The 26149-nt window shown below is 54.6% G+C and overlaps 1 protein-coding gene across 1 annotated transcript in view; it reads right to left on the bottom strand.

The window, feature by feature from the left end:
- Positions 1 to 1312: 1312 nt before the first annotated feature.
- LOC117005446 overlaps positions 1313 to 26149 on the bottom strand; it is a 36536-nt gene continuing 11699 nt past the window's right edge. Inside the window, exons 3-5 of the mRNA XM_033077063.1 lie at positions 10648 to 10822; positions 7477 to 7576; positions 1313 to 2059 (exon numbers count right to left, since the gene is read on the bottom strand). Of these exons, the coding sequence (XP_032932954.1) occupies positions 1780 to 2059; positions 7477 to 7576; positions 10648 to 10822 (555 nt within the window). The 3' untranslated portion in view covers positions 1313 to 1779. The remainder of the gene's footprint in view (positions 2060 to 7476; positions 7577 to 10647; positions 10823 to 26149) is intronic.

Below are 26149 nucleotides of genomic sequence, written 5' to 3' on the forward strand. Positions count from 1 at the left end.
TAAAAATCTGCCCCACAGGAGCTTTTTTGACAGAATCAGGGATAAAGTTCTGCCCCAAGGAGTTTCCTGCAGCACTGCAGGTGGGATTCCCTGCTCACTCCCCAGGCCAGGGATCCCCTCACAGCTCCCCAGGGCCCAGGCATTTACATCCCATTTTATATGGAAAGCACTAAAATGGGATCACACCTTTTAAAACAGATATTTCCACCTCGCTGCAACACCCAGCCTGTGCCACCAGGCCCCGGGTTTTAATTGAAACAACGTGATTTAGGTTAATTGGCAGCAGATGAATTACAGGGCTCAAAAGCAGGGGAATATTTGATCCAGCAGATTTATGGCAGCACAGACCCGACCATCCCAGGTTCTGCATCCCCCTCACAGCCCCACTGCCAGAAAAAAAAAAAAAAAAGGGAAAAAAAAAAAGTAATTAGTGTTTAATTTCTTAACAATTTTTTTTTTACCTTCCTTTTAATTGCTCCACATAAAACTGTCCTAGAATTTTACAGCCTGGCCCAGTCCTCTTTGCTGGTTTTAATTAGGCTGAGGCAGGGCTGGCACTTAATTTGGAGAGGGGGGAGGATGTCAGACCATGCTCAGGGAAGGTTTTCGAGTCCAAAAAAATGGAAAACATCAGCAGGGAGCAGGAGCAGGGCTGGGCTGGCTCATCCTGCTCCAAGAAATCCCAGAGCAGAGAATTTCCCTTAGAGGGAAAATGAGTTTGGCTTTGGGTAATTCCCATTCCTAAAAGAATCCCAGGCTGCAGGACACCCCAAAAACACCCCAAAAACACCCCCAGGCTGCAGGACAGCACAGTTGCTGCCCCTGGGCCTGGCCAGCAAGGGTTAATATTTGTAATATTTGCATTTGGGAAAGCAAACTCATAAATCCCGTGGATTTCTCCACCTGGGCCCAGGTGGGTTTCCTGGGGTTTATATGAAAACCCTCCCACCTTTTTTTTTTTTTTTTTTCCTTAAATAATGTTCTAAATCCTAAAAAATAATTGTCATAAATGGATATTTCCACTACATAAATATCCCTTTTATGTTCTGTTTCCACGTGGCACCTTCCAGTGCTTACAGGGACAATTACCAGCAGCATTTTAGGGAAATAATTTGCATTTCCGTGGTTTTTGGAGCAGGAGGGATGGTGCTGGTTAAAGGCTGGAAAGGGAAGAGGGAAAGGACAATTCCCTGCAAAATAAAGGTGTTAAACTCTTGGGCTGGCTTTGTTAGGATGGGAATTCCTCAAGGTGTCCTGGACAATCCAAGCACCCCCAAAATCCCCTGGAAATGTGGAAAACAACACCCAGCACTCAGGGAGCCAGTGGGGTTTATTAAATGCAATTTAATTGTCTCTGAGGGTGACATTGCCCTCACTGTGACATTCCTGCTCTGCTCCCCAGTCCCACCTGGACTGGGATGCACTGGGATGTTCCAGGTGTGGCAGGAGGAGCCTCCTGAGCCCTCCCAGCGCAGGATGAGCCTCTGCAGACACTTTGAAACCTCAGCTCCTGCTCTTCAAAGGCTCCAGCTCCCAACAGAGGATCCACTGCAGCTCCAGCATCCTCAGGAAACGCCCAAACCCCCAAAAAGCACCAAAAAAAAATAAAAAAGAGAAAAAGGGTAAAAATAAAGATCAAAAAAAATCCACTGGAATCCAGACAAGCGCTTGGTCCTTGCCAGAAAAAATCACTGAGCTCTGTTTGACCCAAGAGCTCTTCTCCATCCATCCATCCATCCATGGCCAGGATCCAAAAGGATAATTCCCAAAGCCCAGCAATTAGAAAATTGTTAATGAAGTTCTGTCAGCTCCGTGTGGGAGGAGCTCAGCTCCTGCAGGAGTGGAGCCCAGGCAGGTTCTGGCTTTGGAGACGAGGGAAGGAGCTCTCCCAGCCCTGGTGTTCCATCCCTGAGACTCAGGGTCTGTCCTCTCCTCGGGAGCTGCTCCTGGCTGTGCTGGCTGTCCTGTCCTGGCTGTCCTGGCTGTCCTGTCCTGGCTGTCCTGTCCTGGCTGTCCCAGTTGTCCCCTCTGTCCCTCACCCCGAGCCTTCAGCAGGACCCTGCAAAGAAAAACCAGCGTTAATGGAAGGGGTGGAGCAGGGGCTGATCCTTCCTCAGCACCAAGTCCAAATGTTTGGAGTGATGTGGGAAGCTGGAGATGGAGCAGCAGCCACAGGAGATGGAACCTTTCCTCCAAACCTCTCCTGTGCACCCCCAGACGCTGCTGGCAACCACAGGGAGAGCAGCTGCAAATCCTCCTGCCTGCCCCAAGCATCTCCTGCCTGCCCCGAGCATTTCCTGCCTGCTCTGAGCATCTCCTGTCTGCCCCGAGCATCTCCTGCCTCTCTCTTGGGCACTCTGGAGCTCTGCAGGGCACTGACCCCAAATTCCCGGGCTCTGGGGATCACAGCACAGTGGGATCTGGGATAAGCAGGGAGCTCAGACATCGGTGGTGGCATCCCAGAGACACCCAGTGTCCCCTGAGAAGGACCAGAGGCACTCACGAGCATCTCTGGGGTTTGCAGGTACCAACATCAAATTCCCAGGTTTTGGGAAGCACAGAACAGCAGGATCTGGGACAGGCAGGGAGCTCAAACATTGGTGGTGACATCCCACAGGTACCTCACGAGCATCACTGGGGTTTGCAAAGCATCAACCCCAAATTCCCAGGTTTTGGGAAGCACAGAACAGCGGGATCTGGGACAGGCAGGGATGGTGCTGACACCTCGGAGGCACTCACGAGCATCACTGGGGTTTGCAGAGCACCAACATCAAATTCCCAGGTTTTGGAACCTGTGCTGCGAGCCCCGGGCTGAGGCTCTGAGCCCCGGGCTGAGGCTCTGAGCCCCGGGCTGAGGCTCTGAGCCCCGGGCTGAGGCTCTGAGCCCCGTCTGAGGCTGTGAGCCCCGGGCTGAGGCTCTGAGCCCCGTCTGAGGCTGTGAGCCCCGTCTGAGGCTCTGAGCCCCGCGGGTGTGCCCGGCCGGAGCCGCCTTTGAAGGAGCCGCGGGCGCAGCGATCAGAGGCGCAGCGGCGATAGCGATAGCGATCGCGATAGCGCAGCCCCGGGCTGCTCTGATCTGTTATCTCGGGCCGGGCCCGGCCCGGAAGGAGGGTGAACAGCGCGGATCAAAGGCGCTTCCTGCCGCCTCCGCCCCGGGAGTGCGGGATGCCGCGGATGGGGCAGGAGGGGACAGGGAGGGACACGGAGGGGATGGAGGGAGCAGGAGCGATGTGCCCTGTCCGATGTCCCCTGTCCGATGTCCCCTGCCCGTCCTGGGGACACCAGCACAACCTTGCGGGGATGGAGGCACCGGGATCGATGTCCCCTGAACATCCTGGGGACATCAGCACAGCCCTGAGGGGATGGAGGCACCGGGATCGATGTCCCCTGTCCACCCTGGGGACATCAGCACAGCCCTGAGGGGATGGAGGGAGCAGGAGCGATGTCCCCTGTCCGATGTCCCCTGTCCGATGTCCCCTGTCGGTCCTGCAGACATCAGCACAGCCCTGAGGGGATGGAGGCACCGGGAGAAATGTCCCCTGCCCATCCTGGGGACATCAGCACATCCTGAATGTGTGAATTCAGGTCAGTACCATGGGAGTCCCCCAGTTTTGAGCTCTTTGCTTTCCCCCAAGGAAGAACCACGCAGACCCCACTGAGTTAAAAATCCCCCAGCTCCGAACCCTCACAGCCACAACATTTCAGGTGCAGTCTGTTTTTTTTCCCATTCCCTCCCACACTCCCCAGGAGGGATCAGCTGCTTCCCTGTGCCCCAGCCAGGCCACACACTGTGAGCCACCAGCGTGTCCTGGCCACCAGCCCTGGGCTTTGTCCTCTCCACGAGCCCCCCGAGAGCAGGGGTGGAACAGCAGCACCCACAGGAGCAGAGCATCCACCCCGAGCCACCGAGGGGGTGCTGAGTGTGCACAGGAGCCAGGAGCTGCGTTTTGGGCTGGGGATCTGCCTCCCCAGCCCAGTGCTGTGCAGGAGCAGAGCACAGCGCAGCAACAAAAGGGAATTTTGGCCGTGGAGGGTGGGAGCATCCCCAGCCAGCGAGAGCACGAACTGTGTGGGCAGCAAAGCCAAACAGGAAAGGGATCCGAGAGCAGGAACGGGATTCTGGCAGCTCCCTGCTGCTCCCTCAGACCCTGGCCCTGCTCAGACATGCCCCAATTCCGCTTTTATTGCCGGAATTCTTCCAGTTACAAAAATGCAGCCGGAGAGCCACGGCCCCATGGCAGGAACTGGTCCCAGCAGAGCTGCCCCAGCACCTCGTGCCCTGGCCCTGCACCCACACCCAGGCCCCAAAAACCTGGAAAAGGGGAAGGGAAGTCCTGGCATGTCTGGCTCCATTCCTCTTTCCCTATTCCATCTCTATCTCCCTGTGTCCATCTCTCTCTGTGTGTCACACATGTCCCATCTCACCAGGGGATCCTTCCAGCTCCTTCCCCCTGCTGATCCCCCCAGGCTGGGCCAGATCCCATCCCCAGCTCCCATTCCCAGTTCCCATCCCCAGCTCCCATCCCCAGCTCCCATCCCCAATTCCCATCCCAGCTCCCATCCCCAGCTCACATCCCCAATTCCCATCCCCAGATCCCATCCCCAGTTCCCATCCCCAGCCTGCCCAGGAGATGACCTGGGCTGGGAATTTGGGATCCTTGGGGATGAAATTCTCCCCACGCTGCCTCCTCCATCACCAGCCCTGTGGGATGTGCTGCACTACAGAGTTATGGAATGGTTTGGGGGGGAAGGGACCTTAAAATTCATCCCCTGGCACATCCCACCGAGCCTGGCCTTGGACACTCCCAGGGATGGGGCAGGGCTGGGGGTTCCTCAGTGCTGAGCCGGGGCTGGAGCAGCTGCCTGGCTCCAGGAGGATCCAAAGCAGCCTGCAGGGATAAACCAGGCTCCAGGAGGATCCAAAGCAGCCTGCAGGGATGAGCCAGGCTCCAGGAGGATCCAAAGCAGCCTGCAGGGATGAGCCAGGCTCAGGGCAGCCCCTTAAGCCAGGCTCAGCTGCCCCAGCTCTGTTCCCAGAGCCTGTCCCAAGCGATCATCCCCAAAGCCTGCCTGGGCAGAGGTGTCATGGGCGGGAGCTTTGTTCCCCTTCTGGGAAGGTGTTAATGAATAACCGTGACCCAGACAGGCTGGGGCAGCTCCCTGAGTCACTCTGAGTCACAGACACCGGCCCCAGCCCCTGGGGCAGGGGGGATGCTCAGTGCAGGGGTCAGACTGGGAGACCCCCCCCCAACCCTGCCTCTAACCCCAAAACAGCTCAGGGTGCTGCAGAGCTCCCCTGAGATGTGACAGCACAAAAACCTCGGGGAGCTGAGGCAGGAGGGTGTGCAGGGACAGCCCCAGGACACCAGAGCAGCACCAGAGGTGTGGAAAGGGGGCTGTGATGTGCCCCAGGGGACAGCCAGGGATGTCACAGAGGCTCATTCCCACAGGGATGCACTCGGAGCAGGGCATCTCCTCTCCCAGAGCATCACCTGCAGCTCCCTCCTCAAATTCCAGCCCTGACCAACCCCCCAAACCTGAGCACAGGTGGAAGCCTAAAAATAGAAATTCTCACCCCCCCAGCCACAGCCATGAGCACTTTCTCACTCACACACTCCAACCTGTTCTGCCTCCTGCTCTTTCGAGCAATTCCTGCTCCTTCCCCGCAGGAAAAGCCACCCTGGCTCCTGCAGGGCGTGTGTCACCCCTGACAGGGAGGGGAGGAATGAGGAAAGTCCCATCCTCCTTCATTTTTGCAGCAGGGTGATGAGCACGGGGTGACATCAGCCCACCCTGATCTAGGAAGGCTCTGCTGGCAGTTCTGGGGCGTTTATTGAAGTGTCCCCACGGTGACAAACCCTGCCAGGCTGAGGGATGGGCCTGAGCCTGCAGTGACATTTCCTGAGGAGTGACATTGCCCAGGCAGTGACACTCCCAGGGCAGTGACATTCCCTGGACAGTGACATTCCCTTAGCAGTGACATTCCCTGAGCAGTGACATTGCCTAGCAGTGACATTCCCTGAACAGTGACATTGCCTAGCAGTGACATTCCCTGAGCAGTGACATTCCCTGGGCAGTGACATTCCCTGAGCAGTGACATTCCCTGAGCAGTGACATTCCCAGGGCAGTGACATTCCCCAGCAGTGACATTCCCTGAACAGTGACATTCCCTGAGCAGTGACATTCCCAGGGCAGTGACATTGCCTGAGCAGTGACATTCCCAGGGCAGTGACATTCCCTGAGCAGTGACATTCCCAGGGCAGTGACATTGCCTGAGCAGTGACATTCCCTTAGCAGTGACATTCCCTGAGCAGTGACATTCCCTGAGCAGTGACATTCCCAGGGCAGTGACATTCCCTGGACAGTGACATTCCCTGAGCAGTGACATTCCCTGAGCAGTGACATTCCCAGGGCAGTGATATTCCCTAGCAGCGACATTCCCTAGCAGTGAAATTCCCTAGCAGTGACATTCCCTGGACAGTGACATTCCCAGGGCAGTGACATTGCCCAGGCAGTGACATTCCCAGGGCAGTGACATTCCCAGGGCAGTGACATTTCCTGAGGAGTGACATTCCCTTAGCAGTGACATTGCCCAGGCAGTGACATTCCTTGAACAGTGACATTCCCTGAGCAGTGAAATTCCCTAGCAGTGACATTCCCTGAACAGTGACATTGCCCAGGCAGTGACATTCCCTAGCAGTGACATTCCCAGGGCAGTGACATTCCCTTAGCAGTGACACTCCCTGGACAGTGACATTCCCAGGGCACTCCAGCTGTGCTTCCCCAGAGCAGGAATCCTTTTTCAGGTGCTGTCCCTCCCCACGAGCCCTGGGATGCTCCTTACAGGAGGAATTTTGGAGATTTGGGATTGGGGATGCAAAAAACGCAACCTTTGAGCTCCCAGGGCACCTCCATCCCAATTCCCAAAGAATTCCCAAAGTCAGGGCACCTCAATCCCAATCCTCAGAGAATTCCCAAAGCCAGGGCATCTCCATCCCAAACCACAGAGAATTCCTAATCCAGCTGTGCCAGGCACCTCCATCCCAATCCTCAGAGAATTCCCAATCCAGCTGTGCCAGGCATCTCCATCCCAATTCCTAAAGAATTCCCAAAGCCAGGGCACCTCCATCCCAATTCCCAAAGAATTCCCAAAGCCAGGGCACCTCCATCCCAATTCCCAATCCAGCTGTGCCAGGCACCTCCATCCCAATTCCTAAAGAATTCCCAATCCAGCTGTGCCTGGGCATCTCCATCCCAATTCCTAAAGAATTCCCAATCCAGCTGTGCCTGGGCATCTCCATCCCAATTCCCAATCCAGCTGTGCCCATCCCAATTCAATCTGGGAATTCCCATCCCTACAAAAAGACAACAAGCAGTGGAAAAGGAGAACAGCAAAACTCTGGGAATTCTCACCTCAGCAGAATTCCCTGAGAAGGGCCCAGGGGATGGGGAAGGGTGGGAAAATTCAGGGCTCACCTGGAATTTGGGGTTTTTTGTCCCTTTTTGGTGACTGGAATTGGAGGGCGGCACCAAAATCCCGTCAGGAGCATCGAGCAGGGTTTGAGCCATGGAAACGCTGAAATAAAGGGAATTTTAAAAATTATTCATTTGGAATTGCTTCTCTTTAGGTGGAATAGAAAACTGGAATGAAACATGGATGAAGCATGGGTAAAATGTGGATAGAACTGATAAAAAAGGGATAAAACATGGATAAAATATGGGGAAAACATGGGCAAAAATTGATAAAACATAGATAAAACACTGATAAAAGATTGATAAAACATGGATAAAACACAGGTACAATACAGATAAAACATGGATAAAAGATGGATTAAAAATTGATAAGATGTGGATAAAACGTGGATAAAACATTGATAAAACACTGATAAAAGATTGATAAATTATGGATAAAACACAGGTAGAACATGGGTAAAACAGATAAAACCAGATAAAACAGGGATAAAACACAGATAAAATACAGGTAAAACATGGATAAAAGATGGATTAAAAATTGGTAAGATATGGATAAAACATGGATAAAACACAGATAAAATATGGATAAAACAGGGATAAAACACAGATAAAATACAGGTAAAACATGGATAAAAGATGGATTAAAAATTGATAAGATAAACATGGATAAAACATGGGGAACAGCTGATCCCTTTTCAACACCTGCACATATCCCATAACTTACAGAGCTCATTTCCCTGCACCCTGAGCTCAGCACCCAACACTGTGAGTTTTGTTTTCTTTAATTGAGGGGAAAGAAAAAAAAACTGGAAAAAGCAAAACTCCTCTCCCAACCTGCTGGTTTAATTTCATTTTCCAGCTGCCCTGATTTATGGATTGGCCCATTCCCTTTGAATGGGCTCTCCCTGCCCGAGCTGGGGTTTTTCTGCAGGGATTTCAGGGCTCCTGCCATGGCCAGAGCTCATTCCCAGCAGCATCCCTGGGATCTGAGGAGGAGGAAAGTTGGGAAAGCTGCACCCTCCATCCCCAGCCCTGCTGTCCCCCTTCCCAAAACCTTCCAGCTCCCTGAGACAACAAAACCCCCACAGCAAAGGCAAAGCAAGATCCCAGGGGAGGTATTTTCATGGGATAACCAAAGGACTGCAGGCACTAAACTTGATTTTTCCAAGCTGCACCCTCTTCCCTGCTCCCTCCTTCCTCCTGCCCATGCTGGTTTATGGTTGAAGCCATAAAACTTCGATGGGATTTGGGATTTGGATTTGGGATTTGGGATGGGAATCCCAAAAGCTGAACAGCTCCACCCGTCCTCAGGGCAGGAAGGAGCCCAGCAGTGCCCAGCCTTCCTCCCTCCCTCCTCCTCCTCTCCCCTGGGCAGGATCCAGGGCTCAGCCCTGCAGGGAGAACTCCCAGTGGATGAGATCTGCATCTCCCTGGATTAAATTGTTCCTCTGGGATTAAACCAGAGGGCTCAGCCCAGCCCAGAGCCAGGTTTTCCCTCCCAGGCTGGGCTCAGGAGCTGCAGGAGACTCAGGATCCACATCCAGGGGGTGCTCAGAGGAGCTGGAGACCCCTGGGATGGACAGAGAGGATGGGTGAAAATTCAGGGTGCAGATCCATGTGCAGCCCAGTTCACCCAGTGCAGCCCAGCTGTGCCAGTCCCAGCACTGGGATGCTGGGGAAGGGCTCTGGAAGGAGCCTCTGTGGTTTGTGGGCTCCCACAGATTGTCCCCAATCCCAAACTGGGATATCTGGGACAGAAATCTCAAGCCCAGGTTCAACACAACAAAAATAAGGATGGAAAATCGACCATGGAGCAGCTCCAGCCATCCCAGCCTGAAGCACTGCAGGAAATCATCCCACTGAGGGTGGGGACATCAAACCCACCCTGGCAGGGCAGGGGGTGCTCCCCCAGCTCCCCCAGCTCCCCCTGGCCCAGTTCCCCCAGTTCAGCCCGGGTAGAGCTGCTGGGAGCTGTTTGCCGTGGGTTTGGGCTGTTTGAAATCTTCTATCTGGGCTCTGGCTGAGCCCCAGCTCCCAGCCCAGGATAAACACAGCCTACCTGGCCTGGGAGGCTCGGATCCCCTTGGACAAACATCCCTGCAGAGCCAGCCCTGGGCTGCAGGAACACTCAGGGAACGCTCCGTGCTCGGGGTGAAGTGTTTGGGAACAGCAGAGCACCGGGACCTGCCCCAGGCTCGGCATTAAAGGGGATTTAAAGGCAAAGCCCAGCTCCAGGCTCGGGAGGAGGAGGAGGAGGATGGTCTGAGGTCTGGGGGAGGTGTCCCCTGTCCCTCAGAGCTCTGGGGGAGGCAGCAGAGCCAGGGCTGGGATGCTCAGGGGGATCCAGCCCTTGGAACAGGCACAGAGCAGCAGGAACAGCCCCAAGGAGGGGAAATTCAGGATTGGGGGCTCACACACAGCCTGCACAGGGCTGAGGATGGCTCAAACTGACAGAGCAGGGTCAGGCTGGTTAGTAGGAAAAGCTTCTCTGGAAAGGTGGAAAGCTCTGGAATGGAATTCCCAGAGAAGCCCCTGGATCCTGGAAGTGCCCAAGGCCGGGCTGGAGCAGCCTGGGATGGTGGGAGGTGTCCCTGGATCAGCTTTAAGCTCCTTCCCAACCCAAACCACTCCAGGATTCCATTCCAGCATTCCCAGGATGAATTCTCCTGGCTGGAGCATCCCACAGGAGCATCCCTTGCGCACGAGGAGCAGGGGAAGGATTCCTGCCCAAACTTCCTCAGCAGGCGCCACAATTCCAACCTTCCCCAAGGGATCTCCATCCCCATTCCCCCCTCTCCTCTCTCCCTGTCCCTCCGTGTGGTTTCCAGCCTGCAGAGGGTTAACAGGTGTGTTCTCCCTCAGGGCTGGGCTCCCTGCCCTCCCTCCTGCCCCTCTTTTCCCGGCATGGACTTGGAGACCGAGGCTCTCCAGATTTAATCTCCAAGACAAACACCCTGGAGCTGAGCCTGCTCCCTGTGAGTCCCGAGCAGCAGGGCCAGGCTGGGGCTCTGCCCACCCCTGGGGATGGATGGATGGAGCTGGGAGTGAAGGAATTCCCACCCCAGAGGCTCTGGGTGGGTTTTTATGGAATGGGGGCAGTGGAGATTCCAAGGGGGCTGAGGGATGCGGAAAATGAACACGAAAACACCAAAAGTGGCTCTGAGCGTGAAGAACCTGGTGGTTTGTCTCCAAAAGTCACCAATCCATGGCCTTTCCTCTTGGGAAAGCAGGGAAAACCCGGAGGAGGAGGTCTGGGAGTCCCCTGGCTTTGTTCGAGGTCGTTGTGGTGACAAAGGTTGGAATCTGTCACCAGGGCAGAGCCCAGCACTGCAGAGATCCCGGGATGCTCCTGTTGGGAAGAGGAAGGAAAACATCCCCAGGCTGTTTGGCACCATGGAACAGCTCCAGCTTCCAGAGGGAACTGGAGAGATTGGGATCGTTCCCCATGGGGAATGGGAGAGCAGAGGGTGCCAGCAGGGAGCTGGAGCAACCCCAAAATCTGCCCTCAAACCCTAAAACTGCCGGCAAAATCCTGCTGGGAGGGAATTGGGTCTGGTCGGGATATTCCACTTATTTCACCCTGAGAAATGGATTTTCCTGGGATGCTGTGGGACTTCCAGGAGGGAAAAACTGTCCAAACCAAACTTAGAACCTCCAGCACAGAACTGAATTAGCTCTGAATGGAGCTGGGATCACCTGGATCAGGGATCACCTGGATCAGGGATCACCTGGATCAGGGATCACCTGGATTTGGGATCACCTGGATTTGGGATAATCTGGATCAGGGATCCCCTTGGATTTGGGGTTCCCTGGATCTGGAATCCCCTGGATTTGGGATCTCCTGGATTTGGGATTCCCTGGATTTGCAATCACCTGGATCAGGGATTCCCTGGATCTGGAATCCCCTGGATTTGGGATCACCTGGATTTGGGATTTCCCATTTTTGGGATCCCCAGGATTTGGGATTCCCTGGATTTGGGATCCACTGGATTTAGGATCACCTGGATTTGGGATCCCCCTGGATTTGGAATTCCCTGGGTTTGGAATTCCCTCGATTTGGGATTCCCTGGATCTGGGATCACCTGGATTTGGGATCACCTGGATCAGGGATCCCCTGGATTTGGAATCCCCCTGGATCTGGGATCCCCTGGATCTGCCCACCCCCCAGCTCTAAAATCTCTCTGAGGATGCTGGCTGTGTTAATCCCACCCCACACCGATGTTTCCATGAAAAAGGCTCTTCCATAAAACCCAGGGGAGCAATAAAAGTATAAATAGTGCTGCAGGCACCACCAAACGGGGCCGTTTGAAGTGGATTTATTTTTTCCCTGCACTCTGCAGGGTGGAATTCAGGGAGGAGGAGGAGGATGAATCCGAGCTGCTCTGTCCAAACACCCCACAGAGCTCTGGTGGTCTCCCAGAGCCAGCCAGGAGCTCCAGCCCCCAAATTAATGAATTAATGACCTGAGCCCACCTTTCATGTGCCACCCCCAGGAGAACATCAAGCATTTCTCCCTGCCTGCAGCCGGGGGCTCCCAGCGCTCCAAAATCCCAGCCCAGCTCCCTCCACCCAAACATTTCTCAATATTTGCCTTTGAGATCTCTTTTGCTATCACAAGGTGGCCACAGCCCCGTCCCTGGTGGTCCCAAAGAAGCAGCCAGAGGATGGCCAGCTCCCTGTGGGCAGCCACAAACCCTTCAAAGGAGCCCAGAACAGGGAGGCTCCAGTTCCCTGCGGCCACCAAACCCCACCCAGGGCACACAGAGCCCAGTGTGCCCCACAGCAGGGCAGGGGCAGCCACAGGGGCTGAGCTCCATCCAAGGCACGAGCTGGGCGAGGGGATTCTCCCTGGATGGGGCCATTCCCTGCTCCAGGCCAGCCCAGGCACAAAGGGGACACTGTCCCTTCAGTCCCAGCCCAAACAGCTCTGTCACCCCAGCAGGGGTGCCCTGAGTTCCCTGCTCATGGACCCAAAACCTCCTGTGGGTTTTTCCTTCCTCTCTGGGATTGAGCTGCACAGATGAAGGAATTGTGTCCCCTGCAGTGGTGACAAGGTGACACTGATGTGCTGGGATGTCCTGAGAGCAGCACAGCCTGGGGGTCCCATCTGCCAGGATGGAGAACCTGGGAACAGCCCAGGGATGGCAAAACCCTTCAGGTTTTTATTGCCCCCGTTAATTAGCGCTGCAGAAATCATCAGCAGACCCACGGCTTGTCTCCTTCCCAAATATTCACCCCAGACTTTTATTCCTTCCTCCCCTGCCGCTGAATTCCCAGATTTTCAGCTGCACAAGGATAAAACTGGGGAAATGACCAAACCCAGAGGATTCCCCTAAACCCAGCAGGGCTGTGGAGGCATCACTCACCCCTCACTCTCACCCCAGGGAAATGCTGCTGGAATTTTGGATTTGTTCTTCCCCAATTCCCAAAGGCTGAGCTCTCCCAAAGCTTCACCTCATCCCCTGCATGGCAGCAATAATAATAATTAACCAATCAATTAATTATTTAGCTGCTACAGCAACTCCCTGCTCCTGCTGCACTTTCTGTCCGGCCAGTTCTTCCCTTTATTTCTGATCCAGGCAGGAATTTTGGTTATCCCACATCCCTGTGGGATCAACCAAAGAACAACACTCCCTCCCAAACTGTGCTGGGAGCCAGGGAAATTTTGGATTCTGGATAACAACAACCCCAAGCTGCTTTTCCCATTTGGAGTCTCGGGAGCAGGAAGTTTGGGAGGACGGAGGGGACAGTTTGTGGTGCAGGAACATCTGCTTTGGAGGGGACAGTTTGTGGTGCTGGAACATCTGCTCTGGAGGGGACAGTTTGTGGAGCAGGAACATCTGCTCTGGAGGGGACAGTTTGTGGTGCAGGAACATCTGCTCTGCAACACCCAGGAGCCCCTCCTGGCCCAAATCCTCGGGGCTGGAGCACGGGGGGTCTGGAGGATGCTGCAGCTGCTGGGAAGAGCCTGGATCCCCCCAGGAATTGCAGGAAATGGGCACTGGGAGCGCAGGGTGCCCTGCTGGGTGCCTCTCCCTGCCTGCTCACACCTGGCAGGTGACAGCCCCAGGTCCTGTTTGCTGCCAGGGACAGCCCCGTTCCTGCCTGGGAATTCCCCAGGAGCTGGCAGCAGGAAAACAGGGATGGGTCCGTGCTGGAACAGCCATCCCCGGGTCCAGGGGTGTCACCAAGGCAAAGCCACCTCCTGTCCCTGCTGTGCCCTGATCCCAGCAGGATCTGCCACCCTTCAGCCACTCTGGAATTCCTGGGCAGTGCTGGAAATGTGGGAAAACTCTGTCACAAGGCAGAAATCCCCCCCAGGTGTCACTGTCCCCTGTCCTGCTGCAGGGACAGAGCAGGGATGGATCATCACACCCTGGTCCTTTCCCTCCCCACCTCAGGGAACTCATGTGGATTTTAACATTTCCTGCAGGGGAATGTTGGGTTCCTGGCAGGGAGATTGAGTTTGCTACCTGAAAAATTCAGAAAAAATCTCAGGAGTGCAGGGACACTTCCCTGTCCCCACAGTGACCCAGGTGAGGCAGAACAAATCCTGCCCACCCAGCATTCCCAATTCCTGCTCTTTGCTTTCCAGGGGGTTTGGTGCTGCCCCCACAGCAGCAGGGATGGCTCAGAGCATCACCCCCAGGGATAAAGGATCCCAAATCCTCACCCACCGCTCCAAAGCTCCTCCTCTGCACTGCAGGGCTCACAACAAACCTGGGGGCTCCAGGATCCCCCAGATCCAAGGAAAAGAAGGAAAAGGTTAAACAAGCAGAGCCGTAACAGCGGCGCCATCCAAGAGCAACAGCGGCTGGCAACTGGGCCTGGAAAAATTCACAATTCTGCAAAATTTCTGCAGGATGGGGACGGGGGGGAAATTCAGAAACCCTTCAAATTCTCTGCAAGGCTGGGCAATAAGGAGCAACACAACATGTTGTTGATGATTTTTCCATTAAACCCTCCCTCTAAACCCCCTCTTTGTGTCCCAACTTTGCTTGCAGCTCAGCAGGCCACACTTTCCTTTTTTTTATTTATTTTATTTATTTTATTTTTTATTATCCCTCCCCTCCTCTCCCTCCTTTTTAATAATAATAATAAAAAAAAAAAAGCCAGCAAGTTATATGACTTTAATTAAATGCACTTATGAAAGGGTGAGCTGTGGGAGGGGCTGGGTTTGTGCTGCAGGCACATTTTCCAGGGAGCTGCCGAGTGTCTGCATCCGCCCGCCCCGGGCCCTTTTTAATGCCCGAATAAATCCCCAGCGGAGGTGCTGACAGCTTTTCATGCACTGAGGCAGCCGGGAAAGCAAACACAGGGGCACAGCTTGGACCTCTGCAGGCACAGAAACTCCCCCCGGTCCCGTTGGGATCGGGTGGGGAAACCCAGCAGCAAAATTGTCCCCTCAGTGTCCCCTCAATGTCCCTCAGTGTCCCTCAATGTCCCCTTAGTGTCCCTCAGTGTCCCTCAGTGTCCCCTCAGTGTCCCCCAGTGTCCCTCAGTGTCCCCCAGTGCCCCTCAGTGTCCTCTCAGTGTCCCCCCAGTGTCTCTCATTGTCCCTCAGTGTCCCTCAGTGTCCCCTCAATGTCCCTCAGTGTCCCTCAATGTCCCCTCAGTGTCCCTCAGTGTCCCCCCTGTGTCCCCTCAGTGTCCCTCAATGCCCCTCAGTGTCCCTCAGTGTCCCCTCAGTGTCCCCTCACTGTCCCCTCACTGTCCCCCCCCTCACTGTCCCCTCACTGTCCCCCCCCTCAGTGTCCCCTCAGTGTCCCCTCAGTGTCCCCTCAGTGTCCCTCAGTGTCCCCTCAGTGTCCCCCAAGTGTCCCCTCAGTGTCCCCTCAGTGTCCCTCAATGTCCCCTCAGTGTCCCTCAGTGTCCCCCCAGTGTCCCTCAGTGTCCCTCAGTGTCCCCTCAGTGTCCCTCAATGTCCCCCCAGTGTCCCCCAGTGTCCCCTCAGTGTCCCTCAGTGTCCCCTCAATGTCCCCTCAGTGTCCCCCCAGTGTCTCTCAGTGCCCCTCAGTGTCCCCTCAGTGTCCCTTAGTGTCCCCTCAGTGTCCCCTCAGTGTCCCCTCAATGTCCCTCAGTGTCCCCTCAGTGTCCCTTAGTGTCCCCTCAGTGTCCCTCAGTGTCCCTCAATGTCCCTCAATGTCCCTCAGTGTCCCCTCAGTGTCCCTCAGTGTCCCCTCAGTGTCCCCCAAGTGTCCCCTCAGTGTCCCCCAGTGTCCCCTCAGTGTCCCCCCAGTGTCCCCTCAGTGTCCCCTCAGTGTCCCTCAGTGTCCCCTCAGTGTCCCTCAGTGTCCCTCAATGTCCCTCAATGTCCCCTCAGTGTCCCTCAGTGTCCCCTCAGTGTCCCTCAGTGTCCTCCCAGTGTCCCCTCAGTGTCCCTCAATGTCCCCTCATTGTCCCCTCAGTGTCCCCCAGTGTCCCCTCAGTATCCCCTCAGTGTCCCTCAGTGTCCCCTCAGTGTCCCCTCAGTGTCCCTCAGTGTCCCCCAGTGTCCCTCAGTGTCCCCCAGTGTCCCCTCAATGTCCCCTCAGTGTCCCTCAATGTCCCCTCAGTGTCCCCTCAGTGTCCCCCCAGTGTCCCTCAGTGTCCCCTCAGTGTCCCCTCAGTGTCCTCCCAGTGTCCCTCAGTGTCCCTCAATGTCCCCTCAGTGTCCTCAGTGCCCCCTCAGTGTCCTCCCAGTGTCCCCTCAGTGTCCCCAGAGTGTCCCCCCAGTGTCCCCGCAGTGTCCTCCCAGTGTCCCTCAGTGTCCCCTCAATGTCCCCTCAGTGTCCCTCAGTGTCCCCTCAATGTCCCCTCAGTGTCCTCCCAGTGTCCCTCAGTGTCCCTCAATGTCCCCTCAGTGTCCCCTCAGTGTCCCCCCAGTGTCCCTCAATGTCCCCTCAGTGTCCCCCAGTGTCCCCACAGTGTCCCCTCAGTGTCCCCTCACTGTCCCCTCAGTGTCCCTCAGTGTCCTCCCAGTGTCCCTCAGTGTCCCTCAGTGTCCCCTCAGTGTCCCCTCAGTGTCCCTCAGTGTCCCCTCAGTGTCCCCCAAGTGTCCCCTCAGTGTCCCCTCAGTGTCCCTCAATGTCCCCTCAGTGTCCCTCAGTGTCCCCCCAGTGTCCCTCAGTGTCCCTCAGTGTCCCCTCAGTGTCCCTCAATGTCCCCCCAGTGTCCCCCAGTGTCCCCTCAGTGTCCCTCAGTGTCCCCTCAGTGTCCCCTCAGTGTCCCTCAGTGTCCCACAGTGTCCCCTCAATGTCCCCTCAGTGTCCCCCCAGTGTCTCTCAGTGCCCCTCAGTGTCCCCTCAGTGTCCCTTAGTGTCCCCTCAGTGTCCCCTCAGTGTCCCCTCAATGTCCCTCAGTGTCCCCTCAGTGTCCCTTAGTGTCCCCTCAGTGTCCCTCAGTGTCCCTCAATGTCCCTCAATGTCCCCTCAGTGTCCCCTCAGTGTCCCTCAGTGTCCCCTCAGTGTCCCCCAGTGTCCCCTCAGTGTCCCCCCAGTGTCCCCTCAGTGTCCCCTCAGTGTCCCTCAGTGTCCCCTCAGTGTCCCTCAGTGTCCCTCAATGTCCCTCAATGTCCCCTCAGTGTCCCTCAGTGTCCCCTCAGTGTCCCTCAGTGTCCTCCCAGTGTCCCCTCAGTGTCCCCCAGTGTCCCCTCAGTATCCCCTCAGTGTCCCTCAGTGTCCCCTCAGTGTCCCCTCAGTGTCCCTCAGTGTCCCCCAGTGTCCCTCAGTGTCCCCCAGTGTCCCCTCAATGTCCCCTCAGTGTCCCTCAATGTCCCCTCAGTGTCCCCTCAGTGTCCCCCCAGTGTCCCTCAGTGTCCCCTCAGTGTCCCCTTAGTGTCCCCTCAGTGTCCTCAGTGCCCCCTCAGTGTCCTCCCAGTGTCCCCTCAGTGTCCCCAGAGTGTCCCCCCAGTGTCCCCTCAGTGTCCTCCCAGTGTCCCTCAGTGTCCCCTCAATGTCCCCTCAGTGTCCTCCCAGTGTCCCTCAGTGTCCCTCAATGTCCCCTCAGTGTCCCCTCAGTGTCCCCCCAGTGTCCCTCAATGTCCCCTCAGTGTCCCCCAGTGTCCCCTCAGAGTCCCCTCAGTGTCCCCCAGTGTCCCCTCAGTGTCCCTCAGTGTCCCTCGGTGTCCCCTCAGTGTCCCCTCAGTGTCCCTCAGTGTCCCTCAATGTCCCCTCAGTGTCCCTCAGTGTCCCTCAATGTCCCCTCAATGTCCCCTCAGTGTCCCTCAGTGTCCCTCAGTGTCCCTCAGTGTCCCCTCAATGTCCCCTCAGTGTCCTTCAGTGTCCCCTCAGTGTCCCTCAGTGTCCCTCAGTGTCCCTCAGTGTCCCCTCAGTGTCCCCTCAGTGTCCCTCAGTGTCCCTCAGTGTCCCCTCAGTGTCCCCTCAGTGTCTCTCATTGTCCCTCAGTGTCCCCTCAGTGTCCCTCACTGTCCCCTCAGTGTCCTCCCAGTGTCCCTCAGTGTCCCCCCAGTGTCCCCTCAGTGTCCTTCAGTGTCCCTCAGTGTCCCCCCAGTGTCCCCTCAGTGTCCTTCAGTGTCCCTCAGTGTCCCCTCAGTGTCCTCCCAGTGTCCCTCAGTGTCCCCCCAGTGTCCCCTCAGAGTCCCCTCAGTGTCCCCTCAGTGTCCTCCCAGTGTCCCTCAGTGTCCCCCCAGTGTCCCCTCAGTGTCCTTCAGTGTCCCTCAGTGTCCCCTCAGTGTCCCCCAGTGTCCCCTCAGTGTCCCCTCAGTGTCCCCCAGTGTCCCTCAGTGTCCCTCAGTGTCCCCTCAATGTCCCCTCAGTGTCCCTCAGTGTCCCTCAGTGTCCCCTCAGTGTCCCCTCAGTGTCCCCTCAGTGTCCCTCAATGTCCCTCAGTGTCCCCTCAGTGTCCCCTCAGTGTCCCTCAGTGCCCCTCAGTGTCCCCTCAGTGTCCTCCAGTGTCCCTCAATGTCCCCTCAGTGTCCTCCAGTGTCCCCTCAATGTCTCCTCAGTGTCCCCTCAGTGTCCCTCAATGTCCCCTCAATGTCCCCTCAATGTCCCCTCAGTGTCCCTCAGTGCCCCTCAATGTCCCCTCAGTGTCCCCTCAATGTCCCTCAGTGTCCCCTCAATGTCCCTCAGTGTCCCCCCAGTGTCCCCTCAATGTCCCCTCAGTGTCCCCCAAGTGTCCCCTCAGTGTACCCTCAGTGTCCCCTCAATGTCCCCTCAGTGTCCCCCAAGTGTCCCCTCAGTGTACCCTCAGTGTCCCCTCAATGTCCCCTCAGTGTCCCTCAGTGTCCCCTCACTGTCCCCTCAGTGTCCCCCAGTGCCCCTCAGTGTCCCCTCAGTGTCCCCCCAGTGTTCCCCAGTGTCCCTCAGTGTCCCCTCAGTGTCCCTCAGTGTCCCCTCAATGTCCCCTCAATGTCCCCTCAGTGTCCCCAGGCCATTCCAGCCTCTCCCAGCCCTGTCACCCCAGGGAGCACCTGACAGGAGCAGTAAATAATTCGAATTAAACTCAAATAAAGCCCACGGAGCTGCTCCAAGGGATGGATGGAGCAGCTCTGGGAGAGCTGGGAATGTTCACCTGGAGCTGGGAGAACTCAGAGACCCTTCCAGGACCTGAGAGGAGCTGCTAAAAACCAGGGACAGCAGAGCCAGGGCTGTGCCAGAGCCCTGGGACAACCCCAGGGAATGACAGGACACAGGGATGGGTGGGAATTTGGGAAGAATTGTTCCTTGTGGGGAGTGGTGAGGGGCTGGGATGGAATTCCCAGAGGAGCTGGGGCTGCCCCTGCACCCCTGGAGCTGTCCCAGTCCAGGCTGGGGCAGTGGGAGTGTCCCTGGGGATGGATCCACACCCTGGATGGGATTTCAGGTCCTTCCCAAGCCAAACCATCCCAAAATTGTGTGATGAGAGGAAAGCTCTGCCTGTCCCAGCTGGAAATGGAGGGATGGGAAGGAAACATCCTCGCTGTGGAGGGAGGGGTTGGGGCTCCACATCCACAGGATTTGCATCCCTGCTCCCAGAGCCAAGCCCAGGGTTTGGTTGGGGACATGAGGATGGAGCAAAAAATGGTAAAATCCCAAATAAATCCGGGAAAAGGAACCAAACCCACAGAGTGCTGCTTTTTCCCTGGGTAAAATCCTGGCATTCCCCTTTGCCAGTGCTGGAGCAGCAGCTGCACCCTTGGAAACAGCAGCTCTGAGTTGTCCAATTCCCAAGCTCCCAGCACAATTAACAGGCACTAATGAACTCCGTGTGCTCAGAGCCCGGCTCGGGGCTGCCAAAGGGTCAGGAAGGATCCCAGGGGATCCCAGGGGGCTGCAGCCACCCCTGCCCCGGGAGAGAGAAAATTCCAGCAGCCAGAGCAGCATCCCGAGCTCCTGCATGGGGAATTCTGTGCCAAAATCAGGGATTTGCTGTGCCACAGTCAGGGGCCACAATCAGGGATTTTCTGTGCCAAAATCTGGGATTTTCTGTGCCACAATCTGGGATTTTCTGTGCCAGAATCAGGGATTTTCTGTGCCACAATCAGGGATTTTCTGTGCCACAATCAGGGATTTTCTGTGCCACAATCAGGGATTTTCTGTGCCAAAATCTGGGATTTTCTGTGCCAAAATTAGGCATTGTCATAAAGAGCTGCTGGGATGGGCGGGTTTGGTGTCGATTCCCCTTCCTGGGAGCCTCAAGCTCTGGTCCAAGCTCAGGAAAAGCTGGGATCCTGAGTGCTATAAATACAAATTATAAATACAAATTATGAATACAAATGATAAATACAAATTATGGCATTGGCTTTTTGCAGATATTCAGGTGGATGCTCCATGTGTGGTGCTGAAATTATTTTTAAAATATAGTTTTTTTAGGGGTAACATGGTTAAATAACACCCAGTGAAGACACTGCCACACCAGCTACCAGTTGTGAAAATTAAAAACCACAGCCCAAATTTAGACTGATAAGTAAAAAAAAAAAAATTAAAACCACAACCAAAAAACACACATGCTCCCAAGGAGCTGCCATATAAAAGAGTTCCTAGAATATGAAAAAACAGTTTGTAGGAAAGTTTGAAAATGTGTGACAGGTCTATAAATATGAGATGAGCTGATGGATTTAAGGGGTGTCTCCAAAACAGCAGGGGTGCTCTTGGCAGAGTGTATTTCTATATTTCTATATTTCTATATATATTTCTGCATTTATGTATTTATGTATTTATATATTCACGTATTTATATCTCTATATATTTATGCATTTATATATTTATCTATTTATACATTTATATATTTATATACTTATATATTTATATATTTATACATTTATACATTTATATATTTATATATTTATATATTTATATATTTATATATTTATATATAAATATACTTATGCATTTATATATTTTTATATATTTATATATATGCCACTATAACCTTTTACTTTAATATTTATCTCCTATTGTCTTTTACCAAACCTTTTAAAACCCAGCAGAAAAGTGAACCTGAGGGGTTTTTTCCACAATTTGGGATCTGGATGCACCTTGTGAGTCCCTTCCAGCCTGGAATATTCTGGGATGCTCTGACCCAGCCACGAGTGGAGCCCAGCAGGATTCCCACTCCTGCCATGAACGCTTTGCTGCTGATATTTTAAATCAATTTTTTATTTATTTTTTTGCTGGAATTTGCAGCAGCCCAGCCCAGCTTGCAGCGGGTCACTGGGGCAGCGCGTGGCAGGGCTGGGCTCCAGCAGGAACGTCCCCCTTGTCTGCAGGAATTACAGCCCCGGCGCTGCTCCCGCCGCTGACAAGACGCCGCATGCTCCGCTAATCCCCCCGGGGATTAACCGCGGATTTGGAATTCCTGCCTCTCCATGGGGCCGTGGCACAGCTGGGCTGGCCCGGCCTTCTGGAGCTCTTGGCAAGCACAGAACTTTCCCTGAGCTGGCTGAGAAGGGTCAAGGTGGAGCTGGTGTCACTTCCCCGCTCTGAGCCACGCCTGGAGAATCTGGGATGTCCCTTGTCCCATCCCTGACCCCTCTGGGATCTCCCTTGTCCCATCCCTGACCCCTCTGGGATGTCCCTTGTCCCATTCCCCTTGTCCCATCCTTGACCTCTCTGGGATGTTCCTTGTCCCATCCCTGACCTCTGGCATGTCCCTTGTCCCATCCCTGACCTCTCTGGGATGTTCCTTGTCCCATCCCTAACCCCTCTGGGATGTCCCTTGTCCCATCCCTGACCTCACTGGGATGTCCCTTGTCCCATCCCTGACCTCTCTGGGATGTCCCTTGTTCCATCCCCCTTGTCCCATGTCCCTTGTACCATCCTCTTGTCCCGTCTCCCTTGTCCCATCCCTGACCCTGCTCCTCCAGGATCCCCCTTGTCCCATGTCCCTTGTCCCATCTCTGACCTCTCTGGGATGTCCCTTTTCCCATCCCCTTGTCCCATCCCCTTGTCCCATCCCCTTGTCCCACCCCCTTGTCCCACCCCCTTGTCCCATCCCCTTGTCCATCCCCTTGTCCCATCCCCTTGTCCCACCCCCTTGTCCCACCCCCTTGTCCCATCCCCTTGTCCCATCCCCTTGTTCATCCCCTTGTCCCATCCCCTTGTCCATCCCCCTTGTCCCATCCCCTTGTCCCATCTCTGACCTCTCTGGGATGTCCCTTGTCCCATCCCCTTGTCCCATCCCCTTGTCCCATCCCCTTGTCCCACCCTGACCCCGCTCCCACGGCACCCCCCCAGCCAGAGCTGCTGCCCCTTGGTGGGGCCAGGGAAGGAGGAGCTGTCCCAGCCCTGGCAGAGATTTGGGATGGGTTTGCTGCCAATGGATCCTCACTGGAATCTGTTCCTGCTCCTCTGGCCCCAGAGCGCCACATCTCACCCCAAAGCAGCTGAGATCCAACAGGGGATCCAATGAGAGGGATCAGCTGCTCCAAAAAACCCCAAAAGCCCAAGGCCTGCAGCTACAAAACAGGAACATCCAACCCAAACCAAGACTTAGGAAATCATTCCAAAAACACGAGGATGTGATTTCTGGTGGAAGCTCCAGCCTGGTTCCATGCAGATCCCAATCCCACACCCCAGCTGTTCCACCCCACAGGCACAGAGTGACTGCAGCAGCCTATGGGGAGCTCAGGAAAGGATTCCCTGAGCACAGCAAACACAACTCCTACTGTACACTGAGAAAAAGGGAAAAAAAAGGGGGGAGAAAAGGGAAAAAAAACCATATTGAGTGCCTGGAGCTGTCAGAAAGATTTCTGCAGCTTTGGCAAGACAGACACAACTAATTTAGCACGGCCTGGCTGAGGAATATTAAGGAATATTAAGCTGTCAGTCTGGATGATAGGAATTTAATGACTGGGAGCAGATCAAAGCTCGGCAGCACCATCAGTGTGGGCTGGACACACAGGGATCAGAGCTGGGATCAGATCAGAGCAGGGAACAGATCAGAGCTGGGATCAGAGCTGGGATCAGGGCTGGGATCAGGGCTGGGATCAGATCAGGGCTGGGATCAGAGCTGGGATCAGAGCTGGGATCAGAGCTGGGATCAGGGCTGGGATCAGATCAGGGCTGGGATCAGAGCTGGGATCAGAGCTGGGATCAGAGCTGGGATCAGATCAGAGCAGGGAACAGATCAGAGCTGGGATCAGAGCAGGGATCAGAGCTGGGATCAGGGCTGGGATCAGGGCTGGGATCAGGGCTGGGATCAGATCAGAGCTGGGATCAGATCAGAGCTGGGATCAGAGCTGGGATCAGAGCTGGGATCAGATCAGAGCTGGGATCAGGGCTGGGATCAGAGATGGGATCAGGGCTGGGATCAGAGATGGGATCAGGGCTGGGATCAGATCAGAGCTGAGATCAGAGCTGGGATCAGAGCTGGGATCAGAGCAGGGATCAGAGATGGGATCAGAGCTGGGATCAGATCAGGGCTGGGATCAGATCAGAGCTGGGAGCAGATCAGAGCTGGGAGCAGAGCTGGGACCAGAGCTGGGATCAGATCAGAGCTGGGAGCAGGGCTGGGAGCAGGGCTGGGATCAGAGCTGGGAGCAGGGCTGGGATCAGAGCTGGGAACAGAGCATTGATCAGATCAGAGCTGGGATCAGAGCTGGGATCAGATCAGAGCTGGGATCAGAGCTGGGATCAGATCAGGGCTGGGATCAGAGCTGGGATCAGGGCTGGGATCAGAGCAGAGCTGGGATCAGAGCTGGGATCAGATCAGAGCTGGGATCAGAGCTGGGATCAGATCAGAGCTGGGATCAGATCAGAGCTGGGATCAGATCAGAGCTGGGATCAGGGCTGGGATCAGATCAGGGCTGGGATCAGGGCTGGGATCGGAGCTGGGATCAGGGCTGGGATCAGGGCTGGGATCAGGGCTGGGAGCAGAGCTGGGAGCAGGTTTGGGATCAGAGATGGGAGCAGAGCTAGGATCAGATCAGAGCTGGGATCAGATCAGAGCTGGGATCAGGGTTGGGATCAGAGCAGGGCTGGGATCAGAGATGGGGTCAGAGCTGGGATCAGAGCTGGGATCAGATCAGAGCTGGGATCAGAGCTGGGATCAGGACTGGGATCAGGGCTGGGATCAGAGCTGGGATCAGAGCTGGGATCAGATCAGAGCTAGGATCAGAGCTGGGATCAGGGCTGGGATCAGGGCTGGGATCAGAGATGGGATCAGAGCTGGGATCAGAGCAGGGATTGGATCCGGGATCAGAGACACAATGTCCAGATCCCAGAAAACACTCTAGAAATAAAATTAATAACTAAAGAACATCCAATTAGTGTCCTTAGAAACCAATTAAAAGACTTCTTAAAATAGGCCAAGAACAATTCCCAAAGGAAGACCCAAAAACCCCTTTAATCCGTTTTTCTGGGACATTTTGAATCTCAGACTGAATCTCAGAACCCAGCAGCTCGAAACTCCCTCCTGCCTGCAGGATAATGTGTGAAGTTATTGCAAGTAAATGCAGATCAGAAAACACAGAGATGATCCCTGGGAAATCCTGGGAAAAGCTGGGATTTTGGGGATGCCCTGCAGGGTGGGATGTCCCTTCCAGCCTGGAATATTCTGGGATGCTCTGACCCCTCCCATCCCAGCCCTGAGCCAGCAGGATTCTCAAGTGATTTTTAATAATTTTTTGGGGGGGGAATTTGCAGCAGCTCAGCCCTTCAGCAGCTCCAGACCCCCAGCGTGCTTCCCAATTAAACCCTCCCCGATTAGGACAATCCTAATTAGCAGGGCTGGGCTGCAGGCTCTGCTAAGCCGGGATTTGTGCTGGCAGTGCCAGCTCACGGGGCACAGGGCAGCTCTGGGAGAATCTCCCAAAGTCCCCCCAGCATCCAGGGCTGCAAAGGAGGGGGAGTGGAGCAGGGTCTGACAGGGGGTGAGCGTAACAAAGAGATTTTTGGGTGTAGGAGGTGAAGAAGGAATTAAAATGAACTCAAGTTTTGAGCCAGCCTAGCTAAGTCAGAGGGTGTGAGCTGGAATTCTGAGTAAAGGATAAATCCACCTCAAACAGAAAATGCTTTCACCAAGGAAAAAGATTTTCACAGGTGAACAAAAATGCCAATGTTGCAAGTAGAAAGAAAGATTTCAAAATTTTCCACTGTGAGAAAACTGAAAAGCAACTTTCAGCTTAAAGTGTAACACTCTGACTTTCAGTGATTGGAGAATAGTGAATGTGGTTTATTGGTTATAGGTAAAAGTATTGATTGTCATGTTTGAAGATGCTCTGTAATGAAAATTAAATAATGCATTGGAACCAGAACTGGGGTGGTTCCAGACAAACCCACAGACACTGGGCTGGGCTCTGTCACTCCATAAACTGCTGAATCCTCTGGATACAGTAATCAGCATTTTAAATAATAAATAAATTGTTGTATCATTTAGATACAATAAACAGCATTTTAAACAATAAATTTCTGCATTATTTGGATACAATAAACAGCATTTTAAACAATAAATTGCTGCATTATTTGGCTACAATAAGCAGCATTTTAAAAAGCCACCTGGAGCTCCACATCCCTCGTTTCAGCTCTCACAATGAACTGCTGCAGGAAAACATCCCCTAAAATCTGGGGAGAAAGGGCAGGGCTGGGCTGGAGCAGAGCTGGGCCCTTCAGTGCTGTCCCAGCTCCAGCAGGGATTTTTTGGGATGGGGAGAGGCTGCAGCCACTCTGCTGGAGCCCAAGCAGAGGTGCAGCAGCTCTGGAGCATCCCCAAACCTCCCCAGTGAGGAAAGGGAAGCTCCTGCACTGCCAAGCTCAGCAGAAGCAGCTCTGAGTTAAGCTGGTCCTAATGAGGGATCTCCAGGCTAAGCCACATCCATGGATTCTCCAGGCACTGCAGGATGGCACCAGCTCCTGCTAATTGGATCACTCCTCAAGCTTTGAAAATCAGATTATTCCAAGGCAGAGAAACCCTGAGATGTGAAAATTTGGGCTCTGTTCCTTTTTCTTTCCTTCCTGGCTTTGGGGCTATCAAACTCCATTTACAAACAGAAAAGCTGCAAAGTTGCTCAATAAAAAAGAGAAATGAGGTTGCAGAGCACTCAGGACAGCAAGATGTCAATTTTTAAGCAGAACCACGGCCCTAGAGGCAGGAGAGGTCCCAGCCCTGGCTCCTCTCCCCAGGCCATGCAGAGGAGCAGAGCAGGGCTGGGATGGATTGCACGGAGCTCCCATCTGGGATTTTCCTGCCCACACTCCTGCCCTCAGCCAAGGGGAGCAGTTTCATTTTTATTGCCTGGATTGTGGGGAGGTGAGGC

The sequence above is a fragment of the Catharus ustulatus genome, chromosome 20 (assembly GCF_009819885.2).
Source record: "Catharus ustulatus isolate bCatUst1 chromosome 20, bCatUst1.pri.v2, whole genome shotgun sequence".
Taxonomy (NCBI): Eukaryota; Metazoa; Chordata; class Aves; order Passeriformes; family Turdidae; genus Catharus; species Catharus ustulatus.